This window comes from Pelophylax lessonae (assembly GCF_965119305.1).
Source record: "Pelophylax lessonae genome assembly, chromosome: 2".
Lineage (NCBI taxonomy): Eukaryota > Metazoa > Chordata > Amphibia > Anura > Ranidae > Pelophylax > Pelophylax lessonae.
The window spans coordinates 54,285,515-54,297,701 of NC_138769.1; the positions used below are offsets into that span (position 1 = coordinate 54,285,515).

The 12,187-nt window shown below is 42.4% G+C and overlaps 1 protein-coding gene across 1 annotated transcript in view; it reads left to right on the forward strand.

The window, feature by feature from the left end:
* HLCS (holocarboxylase synthetase) overlaps positions 1-12,187 on the forward strand; it is a 294,423-nt gene that overhangs the window by 255,457 nt on the left and 26,779 nt on the right. Inside the window, exons 8-9 of the mRNA XM_082247766.1 lie at positions 1,176-1,243; positions 4,454-4,614. Of these exons, the coding sequence (XP_082103892.1) occupies positions 1,176-1,243; positions 4,454-4,614 (229 nt within the window). The remainder of the gene's footprint in view (positions 1-1,175; positions 1,244-4,453; positions 4,615-12,187) is intronic.

Sequence of the window (12,187 nt, forward strand, 5' to 3'; positions counted from 1 at the left end):
ATGTTATTTCCACAAAATGATAAAGATTTGGTTTCAAATATATATTTGTTTGACAATTATAAACCGTTTATTGATTTATTTTTACTCTGTATTCCAAAGACAGTTTTTTTATTTTTTTTGAACATGTGACCAGCAGCAGGGACTAGAAATTCCTCCTGCTTATGTTTCCCTGCAGACAGGCTGGGGAAGAGGTGGGTCATGTGACAGCTATACATATACCGATTAGGAAAAAGGTACTTGGATGGTTTGTTACTCTACTTTTGTTGAGAAAAAAACATTTCCCTCTGGGTAATCTCTGTACATTGCACCCACCCTTGCACTTCACAGGAAAGCTTTGCCGGCTGCCCGTGCACTCAAAAGTTAAAACAAATTAGTGTCAGTGACTCAGTTTCAGGGACACTTCCAGTGTGTAAGGGTTACCTTATTATCTCTGGTATTTTCATCGTCCGTCTGCACTCGTGCACTTGGCCAGCGGGGAGGAGGAGGAGATCGCCCGGCCAGAGGGCACATGACTGTGACTGAGATGATAAGGTAAAATCAGGCATCAGTTTACATTAACCCTTACACACTGGAAGTGTCCCTGAAACTGAGTCACTGACACTAATTTGTTTAAACTTTTGAGTGCACGGGCAGCCAGCAGGGCTGTCCTTGGAGAGGCAGGGGGGAGCCGGGATGACGTCATCCACACATCGATGTGGCCGGTCCTCAGCATCGGATTCGAATCATTCAAGGCCGCATCGCGATGCAACGATTATTTTCAACACCCCTACTCAATATTGATCCCTACGACTAAGACTGGGATGCCATTAAAGTTCATGTGCGTGTAAAGGCAGGCGTCCCAATACTTTTGGTAATATAGTGTATCTTTCTTACTCTCTTTCCTCTTTATTCAATGCCAGCAAGAAAGAGCAGTAAAGTAATGCAGTTCAGTAACCGACAGCAGCCAATCCGAAGCCACCTGTAACCAGCGGAGCAAGGATAGTGCGCTTTGTGCATCCTCTGAGTCCTCGTCTCCTCTGTGTATCTCCTATAACCAGTGCCGGAGCGCGGCTTCCTCTTCTATGTTAGAATAATTTTGTAGAAAGTGATTCTGATTACTCATTTCACACTTAATTACTTTTTATTTGTCTCTGCTTCCTGTGCTAACTGACCGCTCACTTTCCCATCACTTTCAGGCTGATGTTTCATGAACCGAAGGAAATGGGGTTAATCGCTATCGCGGCCCGGCAGACTCAAGGCAAAGGTCAGAGGATTTCTTTCAATTACAAAAACATGCTGTTTGGAAGTTACTGTGTTCAGAAGTTAACCGGTTGTTTTAATACCTTTTACTCATTTTGTGCAGCTGCCTTTTTATGTGGAATTCCACAAAGCAAGTAACACTTTTATCATTTTTAAAAAACTTTTTTTTTTTTTTTTTTAGGCAAGGCCCCTTTAACCATTTGGGTACCAGCCTGTATATACCATATTCATTACCAGGAAATTTTTGATAGTATGACTGACAATTATGTGAATAGTATAAAGACAGGTGCGCTGCTATGATGCAATAAATGAAAAATACCTAATGAGTAAAATAAATTTCTGCTCCCACCCTATTCAAGTACTCATGAACTTGGAATAATCAGAAATGTATATATGGATAATGATGGTGCGCTATTCATAAATCAGTGCTGTGTATTGAAGATACTCAAAAGTGCCTATTCATAATATACATATAAAGTTAATGACATAAAAACAAAGAAGTGATAATCTTTAACAATCTGTTATCAAAAAACAGTGATGATCTATAGTACAGTCCATGATTTCATCGATGCATGCAGTGCTTTTCATCCAGGTACACATATAAAGATGCTGTGATTAAAAAAGCTTCTTCAAACCAAACCAATATAAAGTGCTTAGTCCTTCCACCTGCGCTCACCTGCAGCACAAGGGGTTTGTGCAATGAAAAAATCAAATTCCTCCACTTCCACTCCTCTTAAAGCGGTAGTATACTGTAATGAAAAAAAAAAAAAACCCTGCAAGACAAAGGCATAATGAGCTAGTATGCATCGCATGAAAAACTTACCTTAGAACGAAGCCCCAACACGGACCCCCGGACACCGCTGTGGGAGCGGACATAATCCCTCGGCATCTCTTCCGGGTTCAGCGGCTCCGGCGCTGTGAGTGGCCGGAGCCGCGATGATGTCACTCCCGCGCATGTGTGCGGGAGTAATTTCCCGGCAGTTTCCGGCAAGGAACTCTGAAGGTCCTGCGGACCTTCAGAGCACATGCGCTGCACTCGTCAGCGGCTGCATGCAGTGGTAATATCTCCTAAACCGTGCAGGTTTTAGGAGATATTAATTGTACCTATAGGTAAGCCTTATTATAGGCTTACCTGTAGTTAAAAGTCAAAAAAAGCGGTATACTACCGCTTTAATTCAGTGGACCGATTTCACAGTTTATTTAAATGGAACAGGATTTTTCAGAGTGCATTATCCTTTTAAAAACGTTTATTCAGCATAAACATATATAGAAAATTCCCATTTGGGATGTGGGTACAGGCGGTGTTAGTACAATCTGTGTAGTCCTATTTGAATCCGTTGAGTCCTGCTTACTCTCGCCCCCTCTCCCCGCCTCTGATCACCGTGGGACAGCTGAGTCTGATGTCACTGGCTCCTCCTACGCGTTACGTCACACGACACGTGACTTCATCAGGGTGCTAAATCACAACATCATTATATGTGTACCTGGATTGAAAAGCACTGCACGCATCCATGAAATCACGGACTGTACTATAGATCATCACTGTTTTTTGATCATGGATTGTCAACAAAGATTATCACTTCTTCAGATTTTTATGTCATCAACTTTATATGTATATTATGAATAGGCACTTTTGAATGTCTTCAATACACATTACTGATGTATGAATAGCGCACCACCATTATCCATGACTGACATTTACTCGGTCATGTAACACTGTACCAAAATTGATTTAATATCTTTTTTTTTTCTTTTGGTATTTGATAACCGCTGGATTTTTATTTTTTACTACTTAACCACTTCCCGCCCCTAGGACGTCATATGACAACGTCCTTAGGCTACAGTGGAGATATTTGAATGATGGGTGCAGCTGCAGGCATCATCCAGATATCATTATTTTATGACGACGATTCCATGCGCAGCAAAAACAATCATAGCGGCTGTTCAGCTACTTGATTGTTTTTACAGGTGGCGGGAACCCTTTGGTGCTTCTACCGGCTCACCCGTGCAATCGACGAGCCGGAGAAGGAATCCGCCGGTGTCAGGAGTTTAACATAGAGCTGACCGAGGACCATATAGTCATGCTCTGTATGTATTATGGTCATACAAGGCCAGCTCAGGAGTGCGCTTGCACAAGTGCCCCCAGAGCAAGCAGCTCATTCAAATCATAAATTGTAAGGCAACCTAATCATTAGAATCCCAAATTCTCATAATCTGTAAAATAATGTTAATGGGATTTCAAAACTTGTTTCCAATATTGGTCAATCTTTCCTTCAAATAATTCAGTGTGATCCTGCCATGAAGGTCCTTCTTCACAGACTTCCTATAAGGTGACAATGCTCATAATTGTAACAATATCTTAGATACTCATTGTATCCTTCTTGACTGATATTCACAAGTAATACATGAATAGGGCTATAATCCAAATACGGTTATATACTGATAGAAATTCAGCCGGTTTAGCATTAGGAACTCTCTATGGGCAGGCTAATTGTACTAAAGACGATTCATCAATTGTTCAGCCTGTTGTTTTTTTTTTTTTTGCCTAATCACTGCCGGCGATTATAGCTGTTAGCAGTGATCATTGTATTCTGCTGGTGGGGAAGGCTCTCCACCAGCACAACACAATAGTGCTGGGGGAGAGATTTCCCCCATCAACTTGACTGTGTTGATGGGGGATTGGAGCAATTTTATTTTCTTCGACCCGTGGTGGAAGGAAAGAAAATTGTATAATCTATGACCTACCTAAAGCGGTGTTCCAGCTGGGTAAAAAAAAAATTAAAAGTCAGCAGCTACAAATACTGTGATGTCGGCACCCCAGCCGCTTTTCGGTTTGGCTGCCTGGTGCTGCTGCCCCCATTCATTGTAAGAGATACTACTGCACATGCGCGAAGCGTGCTGCGCTATCTATTTGGCGTGGCAGTGGGAAAGGAAGAGGGGGGCCAAACTTCTGAGGGACGGTGCCGTGACGCTGTCTCCCGGAAGTGGGGAAGGGTACCTGTCAAAAACAGGTAACCGTTCCCCCCTCCCCCCCCCCCCCCCGAAAGGTGCCAAATGTGGCACCGGAGGCGGGGAGGAAGCAGATCAGCGGAAGTTCCACTTTTGGTTGGAACTCTGCTTTAACTGTGAATGGCCACTATTTGAGGACACAAAGTAGTACAATAGATGATCCTCCTTCAACCTGTTGTAATGTAGTAAAGCTGTGTCTCTGCAGGTCGCGGTGGAAACGTCTGGCTTAGCCCGAAAGGTTGTGCTTTGATGACACTCCTAGTGTCCATCCCGATGTCATCACCTCTGGGACAGAGAATTGCCTTCATACAACACCTAATGGCTTTGGCTGTGGTGGAAGCTGTGAGGTCTATGCCTGGATATGAGGTTTGTAGAACGACCTAATGGTTAAAGAGGAACGATGGGCAAAATCATAAATGACATGTAGTATCTCACAAAAGTGAGTACACCCCTCACATTTTTTGTAAATATTGTATTATATCTTTTCATGTGACAACACTGAAGAAATTGCACTTTGCTAAAATGTAAAGTAGAGTGTACAACAGTGTAACTTTGCTGTCCCCTCAAAATAATTCAACACACAACCATTAATGTCTAAACCGCTGTCAACAAAAGTGAGTACACTCCTAAGTAAACATGTCCAAAATGGGCCCAATTAGCCATCCTCCCCCCCCCCCCCCGTGTCATCCTGTGACTAGTTAGTGTTACAAGGTCTCAGGTGTGAATGGGGTGCAGGTGTGTTAAATTTGGTGTTATCGCTCTCACTCTCTCATACTGGTCAATGGAAGTTCAACATGGCACCTCATGGCAAAGAACTCTCTGAGGATCTGAAAAAAATTATTTTTACTCTACATAAAGATGGCCTAGGCTATAAGAAGATTGCCAAGTTCCTGAAACTGAGCTGCAGCACGGTGGCCAAGACCATAGAGCGGGTTGAACAGGACAGGTTCCACTCAGAACAGGCCTCGCCATAGTCAAGAAGTTGAGTTCACATGCTCAGCGTCATATCCAGGGGTTGTCTTTGGGAAATAGACGTATGAGTGCTGCCAGCATTGCTGCAGAGGTTGAAGGGGTGGGGGGGTCAGCCTGTCAGTGCTCAGACCATATGCCGCACACTGCATCAAATTGGTCTGCATGGCTGTCGTCCCAGAAGGAAGCGTCTTCTAAAGATGATGCACAAGAAAGCCCGCAAACAGTTTTCTAAAGACAAGAAGACAAAGGACATGGACTACTGGAACCATGCTGGAACCATGTCCTGTGCTCTGATGCGAGCAAGATAAACTTATTTGGTTCAGGTGGTGTCAAGCGTGTGGCGGCAACCAGGTGAGGAGTACAAAGACGTGTGTCTTGCCTACAGTCAAGCATGGTGGTGGGAGTGTCATGGTCTGGGGCTGCATGAGTGCTGCCGGCACTGGGGGAGATACAGTTCATTAAGAGAACAATGAATGCCAACATGTACTGTGACATATTGAAGCAGAGCATGATCCCCTACCTTCGGAGACTGGGCCGCAGGGCAGTATTCCAACATGATAATGACCCCAAGCACACCTCCAAGACGACCACTTCCTTGCTAAAGAAGCTGAGGGTAAAGGTGATGGACTGGCCAAGCATGTCTCCACACCTAAACCCTATCTGTGGGGCATCCTCAAAGGGAAGGTGGAGGAGCGCAAGGACTCTAACATCCACCAGCTCTGTGATGTCGTCATGGAGGGGTGGAAGAGGACTCCATTGGCAACCTGTGCACCTCTGGTTAACTCCATGCCCAAGAAGGTTAAGGCAGTGCTGGAAAATATTGGTGGCCACACAAAATATTGATACTTTGGTCCCAATTTGGACTTTTTCACTTAGGGGTGTACTCACTTTTATTGCCAGCAGTTTAGATATTAATGACTGTGTGTTGAGTTATTTTAAAAGGGACAGCAAATTTACACTGTTATACAAGCTGTACACTCACTATTTTACATTGTAGCAAAGTGTAATTTCTTCAGTGTTGTCACATGATGCAATCTGTCCTTAGCATTACCACAGCAGTTTATGTTTTTGTCCTTCTGTGACACATTTTATTATATGTTGATCCAGCCAGTAGATTCATTATTTTTATCATTTGCTTTACAGTGTGTGTAAAGCCAAATTTTTAATTGTGGAAATGGTAGGGAATTGTGAACTGACCATTGCATTCTTTTTCAGCTGTATTTGCTTACTGTTCCCAAGATACAGAACAGAACAGGATATGAGACAACATTTCTCTAAAGGAAAGGGAATTCCCCTCTTAGTGGTCACACATTTAAATATTTTCCATACTTTATGCTCCAGTGACGATATGTTGAAGTTTGCATCATTTTCTGATCAGCAATTAAAAAAAAAAAAAAAAAACAAATAGAAAAACCTTCCCTTACTGCTTTTCGGGCCCTTCTGAAGGTGTCAGCGTTGTCACTGTGCTTACCAATGGGATAGTTAGGTACGCGTTTTCATGGGATTATGAGTACGTAGACAAAAACACATTTTTAGCAGAATGAAGATGAGTTAAAACATCTGGTAATGTTTTTAATGCAGTTTTCCAGTCTTGCTGACAACAGCTTCTTCCATTTGTTGTCCTGGGGTCTTAAGGACAGGAAACAAGGGAAAATGTCTTTGTTGGAAACCACACTACCAAAATTTCCCTATGAAAGAGAAAAAATCTTCACTGCTAACTGCTAAAAATAAATAAAAAAATAAAAAGGTGTCATAGAGAGTCGGATCTAACTTTATTTAAAAAAAAAATTACATTTATTTTAAAAAGTTATTATCTACTGTATATATGCTGCATGCGTAAACTTATTTAAAATTATTTAGGCCCCATACACACGGGCATCATCATTTTTATACTCCATTTTTCCTCAATTTTTTACATATTGTTTACTCAGGAATTTGTGATGCCCGTGTGCAGGGCGCCAAAAACTGTGTAAAGACCTGAGTAATGTTGAGGATAGGCAAGTACAGGTGTATAATCATTTATTAATTTATTCACTTAATACTAACTAAAATTAATAACAGCGTCTTAATTTACTAATGTTTACTCAGGAACTTGCGACGACCCTGTGCAAGGAGCCAAAAACTTTGTGCAAAGACCGGAGTAATGTTGAGTATACAGTGCATCCTGAAAGTATTCACTGTGCTTCACTTTTTCCACATTTTGTTATGTTACAGCCTTATTCTAAAATGGATTAAATTCATTATTTCTGTATTGTTCATCGACAGGCGCAGCTCCATCTATTCAGAAACTATAGGGTTATGCTCCTCCTATCAGGAATAAGCACTAGGCAGGAAAAAAGCTCAACCACACCCATGGGGGCTGTCCCTGCAGGCATAACCCCACACACTCTGCTATCATCAAGCAGTTTGTTTCTGCCTAGTTTAAGGAAAAGGACCTAGCTTCCTGTTGGGACTTCGATCTTAGCAATTATGGAGCTTTGTCTGAGCCATTGGACGACTCGTCTGCAAGATTGTCCAGTTCGAATTCAATCAGACAACCCTTCAGCTGTGGCTTACATCAATGAAGGCGCATTCTACGAGAGCGCTGAGTGCCTCTTGGGCTTTTCGCCATCAGGCGTCTGTGCTGCAAGGCAAGGCGGCTATTTGGTCGTCTGTGCGCACGTTCACAAAATTTTACAAAGTAGATGTGTTGACATCTTCGGATGCTTCCTTTGGCCGCAAAGTTTTGCAGACTGATGTTTAAAGAGAACTGTTTTTTTGTTTCTCTTTGAGGATGTATTGTGTTTTCAGGGTGAGCTCCAGTTGTTTTTTGGTTGGCTAAGTTTAGCCTTTGAGGAATTACGCTTCCGTTTGCGTGGTCTTCCCACCCCTCATGAATATACTGCTTTGGGATATCCCTATAGTCTCTGAATAGATGGAGCTGCGTCTGTCGATGTACTTCAGAGAAAAGGATTTTACGTTAAGTTTACAAAAATCCAGTTTTTCCTCAATATTCTACAAACAATACCCCATAATGACAACATAAAAGACGTTTGTTTGAAATCTTTAAAAATGTATTAAAATTTTATTAAAAAAGGAAAGAAATTACATGTGCATAAGTATTTACAGCCCGTGACACTCAAAATTTAGCTCAGGTGCATCCTGTTTCCATTGATAATCCTTGAGATGTTTCTACAACTTGATTGGAGTCCACTTGTGGTAAATTCAGTTGATTGGACATGATTTGGAAAGGCACACACCTGTCTATATAAGGTCCCACAGTACATGTCAGAGCACAGACCAAGCCATGAAGTCTAAGGAATTGTCTGTAGACCTCCAAGACAGGATTGTATTGAGTCACAGATCTGGGGAAGGGTACAAAAAAATTTCTGTAGCATTGAAGGTCCCAATAAGCACAATGGCCTCCATCATGCGTAAATAAAAGAAGTTTGGAACCACCAGAACTCTTTCTAGAGCGGGCCGCCAAGCCAAACTGAACGATCGAGGGTGAAGGGCCCTCACCAGCGAGGTGACCAAGAACCCAATGGTCACTCTGACAGAGCTCCAGCGTTTCTCTGTGGAGAGAGGAGAACCTTCCAGAAGAACAACCATTTCTGTAGCACTCCACTAATTTGGCCTGTATGGTAGAGTGGCCAGATGGAAACCACTCCTCAGTAAAGGCACATGACAGCCCGCATGGAGTTTATCAAAAGGCACCTGAAGGATTCTCAGACCATGAGAAACAAAAATCTCTGGTCTGATGAAACAATGATTGAACTCTTTGGCCTGAATGGCAAGCGTCATGTCTGGAGAAAACCAGGCACTGCTCATGACCTGGCCTGATGGAGCTTGAGAGGTCCTGCAAAAAATAATAGGAGAAACTGCCCAAAAATAGGTGTGCCAAGCTTGTAGTATCATACTCAAAAACACGTGAGGCTGTAATTGATGCCAAAGGTGATTCAACAAAGTATTGCGCAAAGGCTGTAAATACTTATTTATGTGTGATTTTTTTTTTTGTTTTTTTTTTTAATAAATCTGTAAAGATTTCAAACAAACTTCTTTCAAATTGTCATTATGTGGTGTTGTTTGTAGAATTTTGAGAAAAATAAATTGAATCCATTTTGGAATAAGGCTGTAACATAACAAAATGTTTAAAAAGTGAAGCGTTGTGCATACTTTCTGGATGCTCTGTAGGCAAGTAAAGGTGTGTAAGCTTACTGTATAGGCGAGTACATTTTAAATTTTTTTCTTCATTGCAAGTATTGTAATATACTCGCATAAACATGCATATAGATGAGTAAACACGCGTATGAGTAAATTACTGCACTCAAATGTAAAATTTTCTATTTTTTTTTACTGCTCTGTACTCAAAGCTTTGTTACTTATCTTTACTCAGCTGTTTGCAATGTCCCATAGACAACAAAGCATTTCATTTCAGATCAGTAAAGAACTCATTTTTTACTCCTGTGTGCAAATAGGCCTTAAAGATTACCCCAAACAAGCCCAGCTCTCAGTAAAATATAAACTAAATTAACCAGCTAAAAAGAAATTCAAATTAAAGTAATTGTAAAAGGTTATACTTACCTGCTCTGTTCAGTGATTTTGCACAGAATGGCCCGGATCCTTCTCCTCCTGGGTCCCTCTTCGGTGCTCCTGTCCCTCCCTTCTGTTGAGTGCCTCCACAGCAAGCAGCTTGCTATGGGGGCACCTGAGCCAAGTCACAGCTCCCTGTGTCCATTCAGACACGGTGCCGCAGCATGGCCCCGCCCCCTCTCTTTCCTGGGAGCCAATCGCCCCGTGCTGCTGTCTTAGCCAATAAGAAGGGGAGTCCAGGCAACTTAGACACTCCTGCAACATTCAATGCAATATGGCAGCCTAGAGGTGTACAGAACACTTCCAAAAATGTCACTTCCTGCTTGTCTGATTGACTCGCTGATTTTCTCTGGGGTCTGCAGTAAGATACACATTAGATTTTAGGCATTCTCTGTGATAGAATTTTAATTTTTGATAAGATACTCCCCAAGGGTTAAATACTTCTAAAATGATGCAGACCCTGCAACTTTTCTCTTAGAACATTGAGTGTGTACCAGGTGATTTATCATGAACCAGACCTTCCCGTTCAGAATCCGTATCCAAAGGAGATATTGAAACTGCTATTGTTTCAGAGCAGAATAGGATAGGAATCTTTTCTGAACAAAAGTAGAGTTATTCTTTAAGTATCATAAGTTTATTTCAATAAAAACATGTTATTGTGATCATAATTTTAGCATTTTTAAAACCAGGAGCATTTCCCTCCCAGCTCATCTATGTTGATATCACTGTGATAGAGGGACACTTGTGCAGTGTAGCTGTTGGGAGTTGATGAACAAAAGGTTAACTAGATGTATTGAGGTCGTCAGCTGTGTTCCAGCACCTCGTAGCTCTTTCTGCTGCTGCTTCCATGTCCTAATAACTGCTAACCGTAAACCTTTGCTTTTCTACATCAGTGCTTAACACCAGCATATGTTTCCCATATTCCCTAAAACCAACGACTTCCGAGCATTTACACCAGGACATTTTATATACTCCACAACTCTGCTCGCGGTTCCCATCCTGCATGACTTGCACCTATTCATCAGTCGTCAGCGTGATGGCGGGATTAGGGGTCTTATCGTGGACAGAGAGTTCGAAATGTCAGGGCCATTCATGGCTGGTTGACTGGAACATCAGTCCGTTCTCAATCCATTACCTTTATGCACTCCCCTATAATCCGGCAAGTCCGTCTCAGCCTCCTGTCGCTGTTTCCAAACCTCAAACATTTTTCCTTTAAATCTTTGTAAGCCATAAGGGACACATAGCTCCGTTTCACCCATGGGGGACCCTCTGTGAAATGTTAGAAGACCTGCCTCTAAATGTAAGCAGATGGAAGGGCTTTTGAAGGCTGCTGCAGTGGCATGGGTCCATGGAACTGGTAGAGAGAGTTAAGTTTGATTTCACTGGCCCAATACTTGTGGGGGGACAAATTACCAGGGTTGTTACAGCTGCAACTGGTGCTTTGATAGCTGAAGTTTATTGATTGGTGGGAACAATGCTCTATTATTCTACCTGGGGTATATTTCTACATTTGTTTTACTAGTCAAAATTATAAGACAGTTTGACATGTGGGCATTAAAGTGGTTCTAAAGGCTGAAGATTTTTTACCTTCATGCATTCAAAGGTAAAACCTGTGGGCAGACCCCCCCCCAACCCCGCTTTATGCGAGGTGGTATCAAAAAGTTTTGAGACTAGCTCGGTTTACAAGAAAGTACTTTATTTATCTACGTTTACACACTATCACCATCAAAATAGTCCCCTTGCACAGCAGCACATTGCTCCCAGCGTTCCTGCCACTTATGGAATGTGTCCTGGAAGTCTTCTTTTCGAAGCGTGTCAAGCACGAGTTGCAGAATGGTTTCAACATTTTCAGGGGTTGAGTTTGTTGAAGGTCTTCCTGATCTCCCGTCATCCTCTAGTGATGTTCTTTCACTCTTGAAGTGCACGTGCCACTCAAAACACCTCAAACTACTTATTGCAGCATCGTCGTGAACTTGCTAAATCAGGTCAAATGTCTGTGACAGATTTGCCCAGTTTCATGCAGAATTTCACGGTTGCTCTTTATTCTAGCTTGCTGTCCATGATGAAAAAGCAGATGTGGTAACTCACGTGGTCAGAATAGCACCAGTTGCACAGCTCCCAATGTACACAGAACGATGTCTTTTGGCACACTGATGTATGAAGGTCGGTCCTCCCTGTGATTGTGTGTGCAGCCTTGTGCTGCCATTTGTTGGCATGTTACAAACCTAGTCTCGAAACCTTTTGATACCACCTGGTACTTACATGAGCCTGATTTCGATTCAGCGATGTGCACAAGAGATCCCGACTCTATCCCTGCTCTGTGGCTCAGACACAGCAGTAGGAGCCATTGGCTCCTGCTGCTGTCAATCAAAGTCAATTAGGAGGGAGAAGGGTG